Raw genomic sequence first — 12,697 nt, 5'->3', positions numbered from 1 at the left:
TGGAAGTATTCATTTGGGGCTCCTCTGTAGTCTGAAGAAAAGTCACCTTCCTGCTTTCCTTGCCGGAAAGCTGCTTGCTTTGAAGCACTGAGGAGYAGTTCAGTGAGAGCTGCTGCTCTTCCAAGCGGCACTTGCGCACCAGCTGCACAGTTGGTAGCTTAGTGCTAGAGCTGGGCCGGGGCAGGCATGGGCCCGCGCCGAAGATGGCGGCCGGCCGCCTCCCGCCCGCGGCGTGCTGTCCTGCGTCACYTGCGAGCGCCGGAAGTTCCGCCCTTCTCCATGGCAACGAGGAGCGCCGGAAGCGACGGGCACGCGGGCGAGGAACATGGCGACGGCCGGGGCGGCCAGCAGCCCCGTGCGCTTCAAGAGCAAGTGAGGGCGGGGGAAGCAGAGGCGGGGGGACGGGACCGGGGGTGGCTGGGGCCCCCGGGGCTGGGGCGAGGAGCTCGGGGCGGCCGGGGGCCCCTTCCGAGCCCGTGCGGCGAAGCTGCCGGCAGGTTGGGCGTCYGGGGGCCGCTTCCTCTGAGCTGTTGCGCCGCGCGGTGCTTGTTCTTCCTTGCAGCTATGCAGTATCGCGGAAAATGGAGCCTTTCTACAAAGGAGGAGGAATTCAGGTAGGAAGAGTGACTTTTCTTCTGTCGAAGTCTTGAGAGAGGAAAGCTAAAACAGCGATGTGCCTGTTTAAARATGCATCATCTCTCTGGTTCTGCAAATGCTTCTGGTTTTCCATTTCTTCCCTCCAGGTAAACGGAGATGGAAAATTCATGTTTTGCCCCTGCGGGATCAAGCTGAATGTAATTGATATAGAAACGGGAGCTCTTCTTCACAGCCTTGAACAGGTGAGAAGATTCGATGTCTGATGACTTTGGAAACTGTTGGATGTTTTTGAAGCCTCCACGGGTTCCTTTATTGTCAGCTGTCCTTCTGAAGCTCTCAAGTGAAAATTAGATGGGAAGATGAGAAATGTATCTGAATGCAGACAGTTATATTGTTAGTGTTCTCTGTAAGCACAACTGGAGAGCTGTTAGATGTGCTTAGTGTCAATGGAAGCATGTAGAAAAGAGTCCTGAGAGCCCTAAGAAGCTTCACATAGAGGATTTAACTGTCTTTTCCTTTCAATTTTATAGGACGATCAAGAGGATATTACCTCCTTTGTTCTTAGCCCTGATGATGAGGTATSTATTTGCTTTACATTTTTCTTTACTGCTCTGTTGGGCCTCCTAATAGAGCTGATGAGCGCTGTCTGCCTTTGAGTCTGTCTGAAAGCGCTGTCCATTTCCAGAGATCTCTGTATAGTGTCATCAGGTGCTTCCATCTGACTTCCAGTCTGACTTGAAATCAGACATGGGAATGATCCCTACACTTACTTGCAATTGAAGATAGGGAATTGATCCAGAGACAGGCGTGCCATTAATCTGTTTTGTATGTATGTGTAGAAACTGCCTTAGGTGATGTTGCATTTATGTCCAGAGTTATTTCTGTCTCCTTTCATGCATCCATGTGCGTGCTGATGTGCTGTAGAAAATCCACTTAATGGTTAATCTTCCTTTGTGTTGCTTTTGGATAGATCCTTGTGACAGGAAGCCGAGCCCTGTTGCTGAAGCAGTGGAACTGGCGAGAGAACAAATGTGTTCGCACATGGAAAGCAGTGCAYGTAGCACCCATAGCTAGCATGGCCTTTGACTCCACTTCAACACTGTTAGCCACAGGTACAGTCCTATTTTGTTGCCGCACAATGGGAATGCCTACTGTGCTTTTGCATAACTTGAATAAGTTAGCCCAGCTTGACACARTGTGGTTTCGTGAGCTCTTGAAATGAGACGACATCAGAAGAGATTTTGCGCAGGTAGTGTATCAAGAACCCACTTTTAACAGGGATACTTACAATGTTCTAATGTTCTACCTAAAATATATTACTTAATTAAATGTTGATAAGTATAAGGAATCCACAAAGCAGTGGGGCCCAGTTATCTCAGTGTAAAGCTGGGACTCTTTAGAGATGGAGGAGAGCAGATAGGATATGTTACTTAATTGTGCTTCCAGTTTCTTGCCTGTGAGCAGTCAGATTTTGCCCATTGYTCTGAAAGTGTAAAGTAGTCCTTGAGCAGTTCTTGGTCTTGATGGTTGTTACTGGTTTCACTTTGCTGCTTTTGTAATCTGTGAAATTTTACAATTGCTGATATATTGGACTTYGTGTGTTTCTCTTCTCCATAGTTCATTCTTTTATGCCCTTCTTTTACAAGGTGGCTGTGACAGCACTATTAAGATCTGGGATATGATCAAACAGTACTGCACACACAACCTAAAAGGATCTTCAGGAGTTGTACAGTAAGGATGAGTCATATTTATCTGTCATTTCCATTCTTCTGGTGCTAGTGTGATGCCCGTGCACTAGGACTGATGTGGATGTCCTGAGTTAATGGAATTGAAAACACCATTCAGAGCATGTCCTAGGCTCTGCTGTTCCCCATTTTTTTTTACATGCCTAGTGAAGGAGCAGTACTAAAACTGACTTTAGGTTAGAGAGGAAACAATGTGATCAAAAAGTTTCTTGGGATCCAAGTGGAATATCTGTGCTTAGTAATTGTTGTACTTCAGGAAAGTTTAAGACTAGCAAAGAACAGTTGAAGTTCTCACTGGTGGGTGGAAGAGGAACGAATGAAGTTTTATAAAGGAAGTTCTTGTATAAATTCAGATCGATTGATCCGTCACATTTTATGCACAGAATATGTATTTAATATTGAACTAAAGCTGAGGGGATGCCAGATAGCTTATTCTTGCCCTAGTCAAGTCTGTCTTTATTTCTCTCTGTCTAGCCTTGTTGAGTTCCACCCTGATATTTCACGTCTGCAACTTTTCTCCTCCTCAATGGACTACAAAATCCGAATCTGGGACCTGAATTCCAGCAAATGTGTTGCTGTGTTGAGTGGCCATTTCAGTGCTGTCACCTCCCTGGCTTTTGCTGCAGACAGAAATACACTCATCAGGTAAAAACTTGTAGAGGCTTAGCCTTTCTGTCCCATTCATCCTGCCTCCTGCCAAAGACAGGATTTCTGTGATGTATGGGAAGTTTGTCCTTTGAGGGGAAAGATTGCTGAAGGTTCTCAATCCTAGCATGTCAGTATAAGCAAGTGACTGGGCTCTCAGCACTTGTGTTTCTGGTGACAATACTATGCCACCACGTGGAAGGCTGGTGTCGTCTTTTGTTACGGGCCTCTTCAGAAGGGTATTTGAACTCCTTTCAAAATTGTGCTCAGAGCCTGAGGTGAATGGTTTTAACATTGAAACTCTCTTTTAACTTGCAGTTCTGGCCGTGATAAAATCTGCATGGTGTGGAACCTGAAAACTGGAGAAATTAAACGAACCATCCCTGTTTACGAGGTGAAATTGTATTTCGTTTATTCCTTTGAGATCCTTTGTAGTTTCTAGGTCACTGTTCCCATGATGGTGCGTTCTCTAAGTTTCTGTATATTGTGAAATCAGGCTTTGTCTCCCTTGTACAGAAATCATTAAATTCTGTTCTAGAGCTGTTTATTTTCCTTCTCTCTTTGCTTATTGGAGTTGTTTCTGGGGAGCACGAGAATATACATGCTGCCACTGCCTTTGCTTTCCCAGTGCTGGAGATGGAAGGAAGGATAGTTCTGAGAATTTTGYTCTTGTGTTGTATCTGGCTGCCTTTCCTACTTAGCTGTGCCATCTGGGACAGTGCAGTATGGTGTGTGTGTGTCTGTTGAAACGGGATTCCAGTCCCTCAAGTCTAAGCCAGTGCTTGGCCAACTTTCTTGCAGAGTGTGGAAGCTGCTGTTCTGTTACCTGAAAAAGGAGAGTTCTCTCAGCTAGGTGTGAAGAACCAAGGGTTGCACGTTCTCACAGCTGGCAGCAAAGGTGAGTATTGTGCCATGTCGTTGCCCGGTTTAGAGGCTGAGAAAGGACTGTGCTGTAGGCCTATGTTGCCATTATTGTTGGGATGTATGTTCTTTGTGTGGCAAAAGCCTTGGTCTGAACTCTTGAGGGCTGTAGAGCAGAACCTTCTCCTGAGTTCCTTTGACAGTAGTGAATGAGAACAGATTGCTTAGTTACATTATGTAGTCTTGATTTTGCTTTGTATATTTTGTTATAGTTTGCAGCTGGACTTGCTGTTTGTGCTGTGATTGACTTAAATTGATCAGAAAAGTTTGATGTTTGATTTAGACCAAAGAAGAAAATGCTTGTGATCCTTCACACCACTTTAATTGGACCAGATAGCTGTCTTGCCTTAAAGCTACGTWGATTTTTCTCAGTAGATGAGGCCAGGGTTTGTTAGGGTTTATTTAGTATTACTTGGATAATCATTGTCAAAAACAGGGCTTCCAACAGATAATTTATATCCTCATTTGTGTTAGGCATCCTGAAAATCTGGGAAGTTGCCACAGCTGCCTGCGTATTTACCCAGGCTGTGCCCTTTGAGCCTGTGGAATCCAAGGAGGAGGCCAGCGAGCGTAGTCTGACCCACTGCATGCTTGTGCCTGGGAGGAACGAAGTTGTCACAGTGTCCGTGGAACACAACATTGTTTTGTATGATGCTCAAACCCTTCAGCTCAGGAAGCAGGTAACAATCTTCAGTCTTCCTTTTCCTGTTTCTTTATCCACATTTTAGGATCAGCTCTGCTTGTGGTGACAGCTTTGTCCAGGGCTTCCCTCTTCTTGTACTGTTTCTTGCTTTCCATATATGTTTACAAGCTATAAAGCCAGTTTTACTGGTGGGGTTGTTTGAAGGAATATTGCACAGAAGCAAACATAGGCAAAAGAAAAGCACAGAATAGGCCTAGCCAGAAGTCCTTTAGCGCTCCAGCTTATGTCTAATAAAACTTTTTTTGTGCAGTATTAAACAAGAGCTCACAGTAATGCAGCCTTATTGAATGTGGTGCTATTTTGTACTTCTCTAACCAGCTGATTTCTCCGCTTTAAACTGTTCCAACATATTCAGTTTGCAGGTTACAATGATGAGGTTCTGGACGTTAAGTTCCTTGGGCCTGCTGATTCTCACATTGTTGTGGCTACCAACAGCCCTCAGCTCAAAGTGTTTGAACTAGCAACCTCACACTGCCAGATCCTCTATGGCCACACAGGTGCGTGTGGGCAGCTCTGCACTGGGTAGGAGGGAGATGTGAAGTTGTTCCTGTATCTAGCTGCTCTGTGACAACTGTTACATGGAGGCAGGAGTCCTTGAGTTCTCTGCAACAGCATCACAACAGTCTTTTGCAGTGGTATGGAGAAAGCACATAATCATGCTGTCCTGATTTTGCAAATACTAGCTTTCCTTTTACAGTTCTATTAGTTCAGTCCCTTTAACTACCAGAGAGATCCATTTAAATTAAATGTGTAGGTAGGTGAGCATTAGCTCTGAAGGCTGTTTTGTGGCTACAGGTGACAGATTCACACCAATGCTATAAACAGCCAATCACTTTGTAATGCATGCAGATATGTTCTGAAGTTTCTCAAAGTTCTGTGCTCCAATCAGTAAGCAGTAGACTCCGTATTAATCGTGCATTTGTTGTCCGATTACACTGTTGTTTTATATTCAGTTATTTCTTCTGCCTTTGTTTAGAAACAATTCTTGCCTTGGATGTCTTCAGAAAAGGCCTGATGTTTGTGAGCTGTGCTAAGGTATAGAAGCTTTTTTCTTCATTGAATGAAACTTTTTATTTCTAATGATCTTTATGGATAGTTTTCTTATTCATCTTTGGTGATCCAGAAGGGGCTTTTGTTCACATGGAAATTCCTATCTGCTCTGCCCCCAAAATATTAGGTTCTTCCACTATCCTTTTCTTGACATTATCCCTGGGAAAGCATTGATTGATTACTTTAATAGCCTGATAGGAAGTGCCTTGTTCTCCGTGCATTTCTTGCTCTTACATGGGCGTTCAGAGGTGTCATTAGTGAGGGACTGATGGGGAGCTGTGGGCAAGATAAAGTGCTGGAAGAAAAGGTACCATCTGTCCCGATATACTCAGAAGCAAACCTCCAAGCTGCAGTGCAGCCTGCTTGGCCATTTCTGCTCTCATGCTCTGATGAATGCAGGCACAGATTCTAGTTTAAAAAACATTGATTAGCCAGGCTCATGGATGTGGTAAATTCATGAGACTGATCACTTGTCAGAAAAAACACAGCAGTTTCTCTTCTCTCACTGCAGGATAAAAGCCTTCGAGTCTGGCGGATGAACAAGGATGGAAAAGTGATCTGTGTAGCCCAAGGACTGGGTCATGCGCATGGGGTGGGCGCTGTCTCTTGCTCAAGGTAATAAAGATTGGACAAGGCTCAGAATAGCATGTCTGTTAGTCAGCTCTTCTTTCTTCAAGCTGCCTAATAGTTTTGAAGCCCAATTTGCCTATTCAAGAGCTGCAGTATACCTGAACATGTAAATGAAGACAGCTAGCAGTGCTCTTGACTAATGTCTGAATTGCTGGAGGCTATCACAAGAACTTCAGGAAAATGAGAACAAGCTTGAAAAATCATTCAAGTGCTCTGTTTAACATCCCAGCAGAGTAACCGAACACGTGTAGGTCCTGGTAGGAGAAGGAAGAGAAGGCTTTTTTTCTGCATGAATAAAGTCACTGTTTTACTTCCTTACACGTGGCACTTTATTTTATTTATTTTTTTTCTCAGACTGAAAGAAAGCTTTGTAGTGACCAGCAGCCAGGACTGTACAATTAAGATCTGGAATATCCCAGACTCCCTCACCTCCAAAGCAAAAGCAGCCTTGATCTCCAGCCCGGAAACCCTTCATGCCCAAGTGACGGAGAGAGGTCACGACAAGGTAGAGCTCCGTCAGACTTGAAGATGTACTTTTCTATAGAARTATCTATAGTAAATCTGAATGCTCAATGTTAGCATGGAGTTTGCRGGTAAAGTTCAGGATTGGTTGAGTTAGACAATAGTGTAGGTGATAGAAAAACATGACAGTTCAGGGAAGGAAACCAGAGACTGGTAAGGTGAAGACCAGGAAATTTCAACTGAAGCTACTTGTTTGTCTTCTATTTTCATTTTTTTATTGGTCTTCTGTGATCCTCACAATTTTCTCCTCTGTTCACACTTGCACTCAGTGGGCTAGAGGCTTTCTCTTCCCCTTTTCTCAGAAGTAAAACAAGCCCGGTTAGGACATTTTCTTTAMTGTTGAAGTGATCATATGGTTAGCAGTCCTGAGAGTTAACTCCAAAACAGGTAAAAGCCCAGCAATCTGAGGATGTCAGAATAGCGTTCACAAACATTAGCACTTAAATCAGCCTATCCTGTTTTGTACCCTGAATTTACTAATGTTCAATAACAACAGAAAGACCTAAACTGCTTTGTACTCTGTACTTGTATGACTTTTCCAGGATATAAACAGTGTGGCAGTTTCTCCAAATGACAAACTCATTGCCACAGGCTCACAGGATCGACTGGCCAAGCTGTGGTCCTGTTCCGATTGCTCGTTGTTGGGYGTCTTCACTGGACACAAGCGTGGAATCTGGTGTGTGCAGTTTTCCCCAGTGGATCAGATCTTGGCCACTTCCTCAGCAGATGGGATGCTGAAGCTTTGGGGTCTTCAGGACTTCAGCTGTCTGAAGGTAATGAGAACTGAAACTGCTCTTTGATGTAGGAGAACCTGGCATAAAATGAGGATTGATTAAGGCAGCTTCAGAAAGGCATATGCTGGTTAGTGGGGGGACAGCCATCCAGGCATAGCATTGTTATCGAGGATCTTGGATGCCTGAGCTGCCTGGAAGGCTCCAGGACAAAAGCATTTGCCCAGTGCCTAAGTGATCTTTCTTTTCTAGCTAACTGAAGAGCAACGTGGTAGGAGAAAAGCATACTCCAGCTTTGGAARGAAGGTTGGCTCTGCCTGACATAGCTGTAGCCATGAAGGAAAAACATAGAAGTTTGTCTGACACACGATCTTCACAGAAGAATTATCTGTGCAGTCYGACAGCATCTCGCTAAGACAATGAGAAGGCAGTTGCTTATTCTGTGATACATTTTGCCCAGCAGTGTTACCTCACATGCCTCCAAGTGTGTGCTTCATTCAGTGTCAGGGTAATCAACCTTTTAGGAGATGACTTATGCAGCTGGTCTCACTGTTCAGAGCACTTGCAATTTGACCTTGTGCAACAAGTTTAAGCAAGGAGGTCTTTTGAAAAAATGATATGTGGGCAAGCCGTTTTCTACTGCCCTTTCAACCTACAGTAAGAGAAAGTCCCACAAAGAGAGGCWACTTATTGGAATTTACCTATTAGGACTGTGGGACTATTTCATCCCCTTAGAGAGGGCTGTCTTTGAAAAGCCTGGCAACAATTCTTTTGAACTTGCTGTTTTCCAGACTTTTGAAGGTCATGATGCCTCTGTACTGAAGATCATTTTTGTAAGCCGGGGGACACAGCTGCTTAGCAGGTAAGCCAGTACACTAAAGAAAGATGTTAAAACTAATCAGAAAAGAAATTGCTTGGTTGATATAAGCAACAAGACAGCAGTCTTGAGCAATCGATTTCGTTTTGGAAAATCAGACAGGAAAATCCCATGTCTCTGCTAAACTTCTTGCACGGACTGACTTGCCTTYCTCTAGTTGTCCAGTTATGCTGCAGATTCTATTTACCTCCACTGACATTGCTGAACTGGTGACATATACTATAGCTGGGCAGAGCTAAGGGTGCATCTCACTTTATTGCCTTTGGCAATGGAAAAGCAGCAAAAGTTAAACAATTGGAACTGGTACCTGCAAAGGGTTAGTTCTCTAGCTAGAAGCARGAAATGTAGCTTTTCTGGTCCTCAGTTTGTCCTTTGTGTTGCCTTTCCATATAGAAAAGCTGAAATATGAGAGACTGGAATATCAGAGCTTATGGTGATACGCAACTAACAGGGTTTTCCAAGAAGAAATCRCTTGAGGAAATCTTAGTAACACTGGGAAGGAAGTACATTTTGTTTGAAATGAGTTTTAATAGGGTAGTGCCTTTTTCTGTTGTTGGAGTGCCTCTAAAGCTGGGTCCTACCTTCAGAGCTACATGGCTTGAGATTCTTAAGCTCTCTTGATATTTGCAATTAATTTTGCTCCTGTTTGGAAAGCGGTTGAATGAGAAGTGTTTATTGAGTATGGGAGGCAGAGCAGAGCAAGGATGGGTCTGCCTAGTGATCCTCTGAGTTAATTAGCTCTGGTTTTTTTGTCTTCCAAAAGTGGTTCTGATGGTCTCTTAAAACTCTGGACAATTAAAACAAATGAATGTGTGAAAACATTAGATGGTCACGAAGATAAAATCTGGGGTCTTCACTCTAACAAGCAAGATGACATGGTTGTGACAGCATCCAGTGATTCCTGCATTACGCTGTGGAAGGTACAGTACAGAGTCTGTTTCCTCTCTAGTTAGCAATCAGTAATGCGGTGCAGAGATCAGGATCMCAGTGGTTTGTTCTTAACCCTGTTCCAGCATGACATGCGCATTCCCTTCATTTTCTGCACTTTGAAATTGGGTCAGTAAGGCATATCTTGATTTCTACTTTCCTTTTGACCACACCTAGACAGGCTTGTAAGCAGAACAGCAGATGGGCTTTAGCAGCCTGCAAAGCACTGGTGTTCTAAAGGTCGTTTAGAAGGGAGTTGTGAGTTGATAGATTCAGCAATTATTTGACCTGAAGATCTTTCTACAAAAGCTGGTCTTCTAATCATTTGATGGCTAAACAAAAATTCATCTGTATTAAAGCAAGATTTGACATGATTGTATTCTGTTTTGTTAAAGGATGTCACTGAAATTGAACAGGAAGAGGCACAAGCTAAACAGGAAGAGCAGATTATGAAGTAAGTTGATCCTGTATAGTAGCGAGCTGTGAAAAGGCAAATTTTGCCCAGCGAGACTGTCCAAACTTAGTCATCCAGTTCCTTCTAATCTATGGATTCTGTCGTTTAGCTATTTTGATGATGTCAAATCGCAGTAGTCTCTTCACCTACTTTGTGGTTTATCTTTAGTTACTATAAAGCCTTGCTACAGAACTGTCGGCTTTCATGTTTACGTATTGCTGCGATAAGCCAAGTCAAACTACTGAAACCTATTATCATTCATTTCCTCCTGCATCAGCCAGCACTGAATAGCTCAGGGAATCCTTGAACGTGCCAGAGTAATTACCTGCACAATGAAGGCACTGAAGTGCTCATTGGAAAGTGGTATTAACTTCCTGGCATTAAACTTTACATCTGCCAAATCTACTTTCTGCCTAGGATTTTGTTCCACCAACCAAATATGCCTCTGACGTTTTTTTTTTGGCCCTAACTGTTTTCCAGAGAACAAGAGCTTTCTAACTTGCTTTATGAGAAAAGGTTCCTCAAAGCTTTAGGATTGGCAATCTCTCTGGATCGTCCACACACGGTGTTGATGGTGATTAAAGGTGAGTCCATGTTAAGCTCTGAAGGCATTTTCTGCCTCTCACCTTCTAGAACACCTCTTCCAGGTAGGTGAAGACTACAAAGCCTAATTGTCTGAAAACTTTCATTTTCCCTTCCTCATATCACTCCCATTTCTTAAGTGAAATCCTTGCTTTTAGTGCTCCTGATGACAAATGGTCTCCCTGCTCTCAGCCTAAGGGTGTGTTTCAGAAGGAATCCATCACAGCAGGGACATCAGATGTCACTGTTCCTCCAGGAGCAACACATGCAGCTGATTGCTGAAGAGCACTAAGTTTCGTATTGCAAGTCAAGTCAGCTTTCATTCCCAGGGGTAGCAGCCTGCACCCAGAATTTATACAGAAGTTTACCTGTTGTTTGACTTTCTCTGCCTGGATTYGGGGGCTCATTTAAAAAACAGCTGCTATGTGAAGGGCTCTCAGAAGCACTGGGTGTCAGGGTGGTGGCTTTAGCTCCTCCCAAGCCAGGCTCTGCAGAGAGATGCAGTGAGTTGGCAGGAGTTTTGTCTCACCTCCAGTGCCTGGTCAGATAGGCTAATCACGTTGGGAGCCGCTCTTATGCCTGAGAAAGCCTGTACTGACAGAGGGATGTTCAGATCACACAGTGAAGCACTTGCAGGTTTAGAATGGCCAGAAGAGAAGGTGTCTGTGTATCTGAAGTGTGTTGGCCTCTATRTCCACAGACTCCTGTGACAGGACTGCATGCTGTTTCCTACAGGATCCTCAGTGCAGGAGGAGGGCATGGATCTTGCTCTTGAACAGATCCTCTTTCTTTTCCTGCCTCTTCATTTCTGTCTTTTGCAGCCATCCTTAAGGAAATTGATGGGAGAAAGCACTTGGAAGAGACCATCCTTCGGCTGCGGAAGGATCAAAAAGGTTTGTTACAACATGATTTGTATGCTAAAACCTTTCAGATGAGGGGCTTTTCTCAACTAAAATTAAAAGCAGAGTCTCTGTAGACTTGACTTGCACCAGTGAGCTCCCACCGCCATTGAGCAGGGCTGCTGCCCAGGGCCATCCTCTTTATTATGGTGCTACTCATGACAAACACCAGAAACTGCTATGAGTTTGTTTGAAGTCATCAGCCTCTGGCATGGTTGCATCCCTTGGCACTCTTACTGCATCATCTGAGACCGTCCTGCAGCGGGAGACAAGTGCACTGAGCAGTCCCCAAGTCATATCTTCCATACCCCAAAACATGCTTTCCTTCAGTCACATCTGCCCAAAGGGCCTTGCCCTCCCTCACCACCCCCTTGTTTAGGACATCTCTGCAACAGCTCACAACAGAGTTCTCCACATAGCTCTGTGACCTCTCCAGGCTCATCAGTCATGGTGTGTGGGAGCTGAACTGCTCCCTAGGACAGCAAAGTGCTTTTTAACCTGGCCTCTCCTGTAACGTGCCAGCGCCCTCAGCACGGCTAATGTGTACAAATCGCCTCCTTTCTTCCTAGAGGCAGTGTTAACGTTCTTGGTGACGTGGAATACAAACTCTCGGAACTGCCACGAGGCCCAAGCTGTCATTGAAACCCTCCTAAAGCACGAAACACCAGACTGCCTCCTGCAGTACTCGGGCATTAAAACTGCTGTGGAGTCCCTGCTGCCTTACACCGGTGAGTCACGCTGGGGGAGTGTTCAGGTCAGTGGTGAGGCAGCCTGTTATATCTGTTGGGGGCTCAGAGCTGGTGATGCTGTGATGATCTCAGCTGCTCCCTGCTCCTTTGAGCTCTCACTCCACTGTCAGTTCTGTCATCTTGATCCTGGCCTCTTTACTGACACTGACAAATAGTTTTCACAGTCTGTGAGACTGAGATCTCCTATGTTGTGGATGTTCCCAGTTTGCCTTGGTCCGAACAGAAAAATTTTGCACCCCCATCGCATGGTGAGCTTCTGTGGTGTCAACCATTGGTTTTCTTTCTCTGCAGAGCGCCATTTCCAGAGACTGAGCCGATTACTACAGGCCTCCATGTTCATTGAGTTCATGTGGCAAAACATGAGACTGGCTGATGCATCCCAGCAGGAAGATGTGACTTTATGACCCTTCTCCTACCAGTTGCCCTCTCCTGAGGGGAGAGCTGAACCGCCTGGGGGCGTGCCTTGGCCAGCTTTCCCACCRTGCATGACAACTGGAATATTTGTATTTTTATAATAACTCTTTTAAAGTTTGTTTAAAATTTAAACAAGTCCAGTATCTCTTTACAGACCCTTTAGGGCTTAATGTGAGGAGGGAAGGGGTCAGTCCTTTGCTCAAGCTGYGATTTCCCATTGTATTTTAATACCCTGAGTTTTCACGTGTCTT

The 12,697-nt window shown here is 44.5% G+C and overlaps 1 protein-coding gene across 1 annotated transcript; it reads left to right on the top strand.

The window, feature by feature from the left end:
- Window positions 1-289: 289 nt before the first annotated feature.
- Window positions 290-12,581, top strand: TBL3 (transducin beta like 3). The gene is made up of 22 exons (XM_085301924.1): window positions 290-372; window positions 563-614; window positions 744-839; window positions 1,128-1,175; window positions 1,568-1,709; window positions 2,244-2,328; window positions 2,817-2,987; window positions 3,306-3,381; window positions 3,789-3,885; window positions 4,383-4,588; window positions 4,967-5,108; window positions 5,588-5,646; window positions 6,173-6,276; window positions 6,646-6,796; window positions 7,356-7,586; window positions 8,336-8,406; window positions 9,185-9,341; window positions 9,744-9,802; window positions 10,283-10,386; window positions 11,206-11,277; window positions 11,853-12,011; window positions 12,324-12,581. Exons 1-22 carry the CDS (start codon window positions 326-328, stop codon window positions 12,434-12,436), a joined length of 2,442 nt encoding a protein of 813 aa, XP_085158050.1. The 5' UTR covers window positions 290-325; the 3' UTR covers window positions 12,437-12,581.
- Window positions 12,582-12,697: the final 116 nt, after the last annotated feature.

Source organism: Rhea americana, unplaced genomic scaffold, assembly GCF_003343005.1.
Source record: "Rhea americana isolate MKP2758 unplaced genomic scaffold, rheAme1 scaffold_181, whole genome shotgun sequence".
NCBI lineage: Eukaryota > Metazoa > Chordata > Aves > Rheiformes > Rheidae > Rhea > Rhea americana.
Note: the sequence above shows the minus strand (reverse complement) of the source record. Positions and strands in the feature narration are given on the sequence as shown.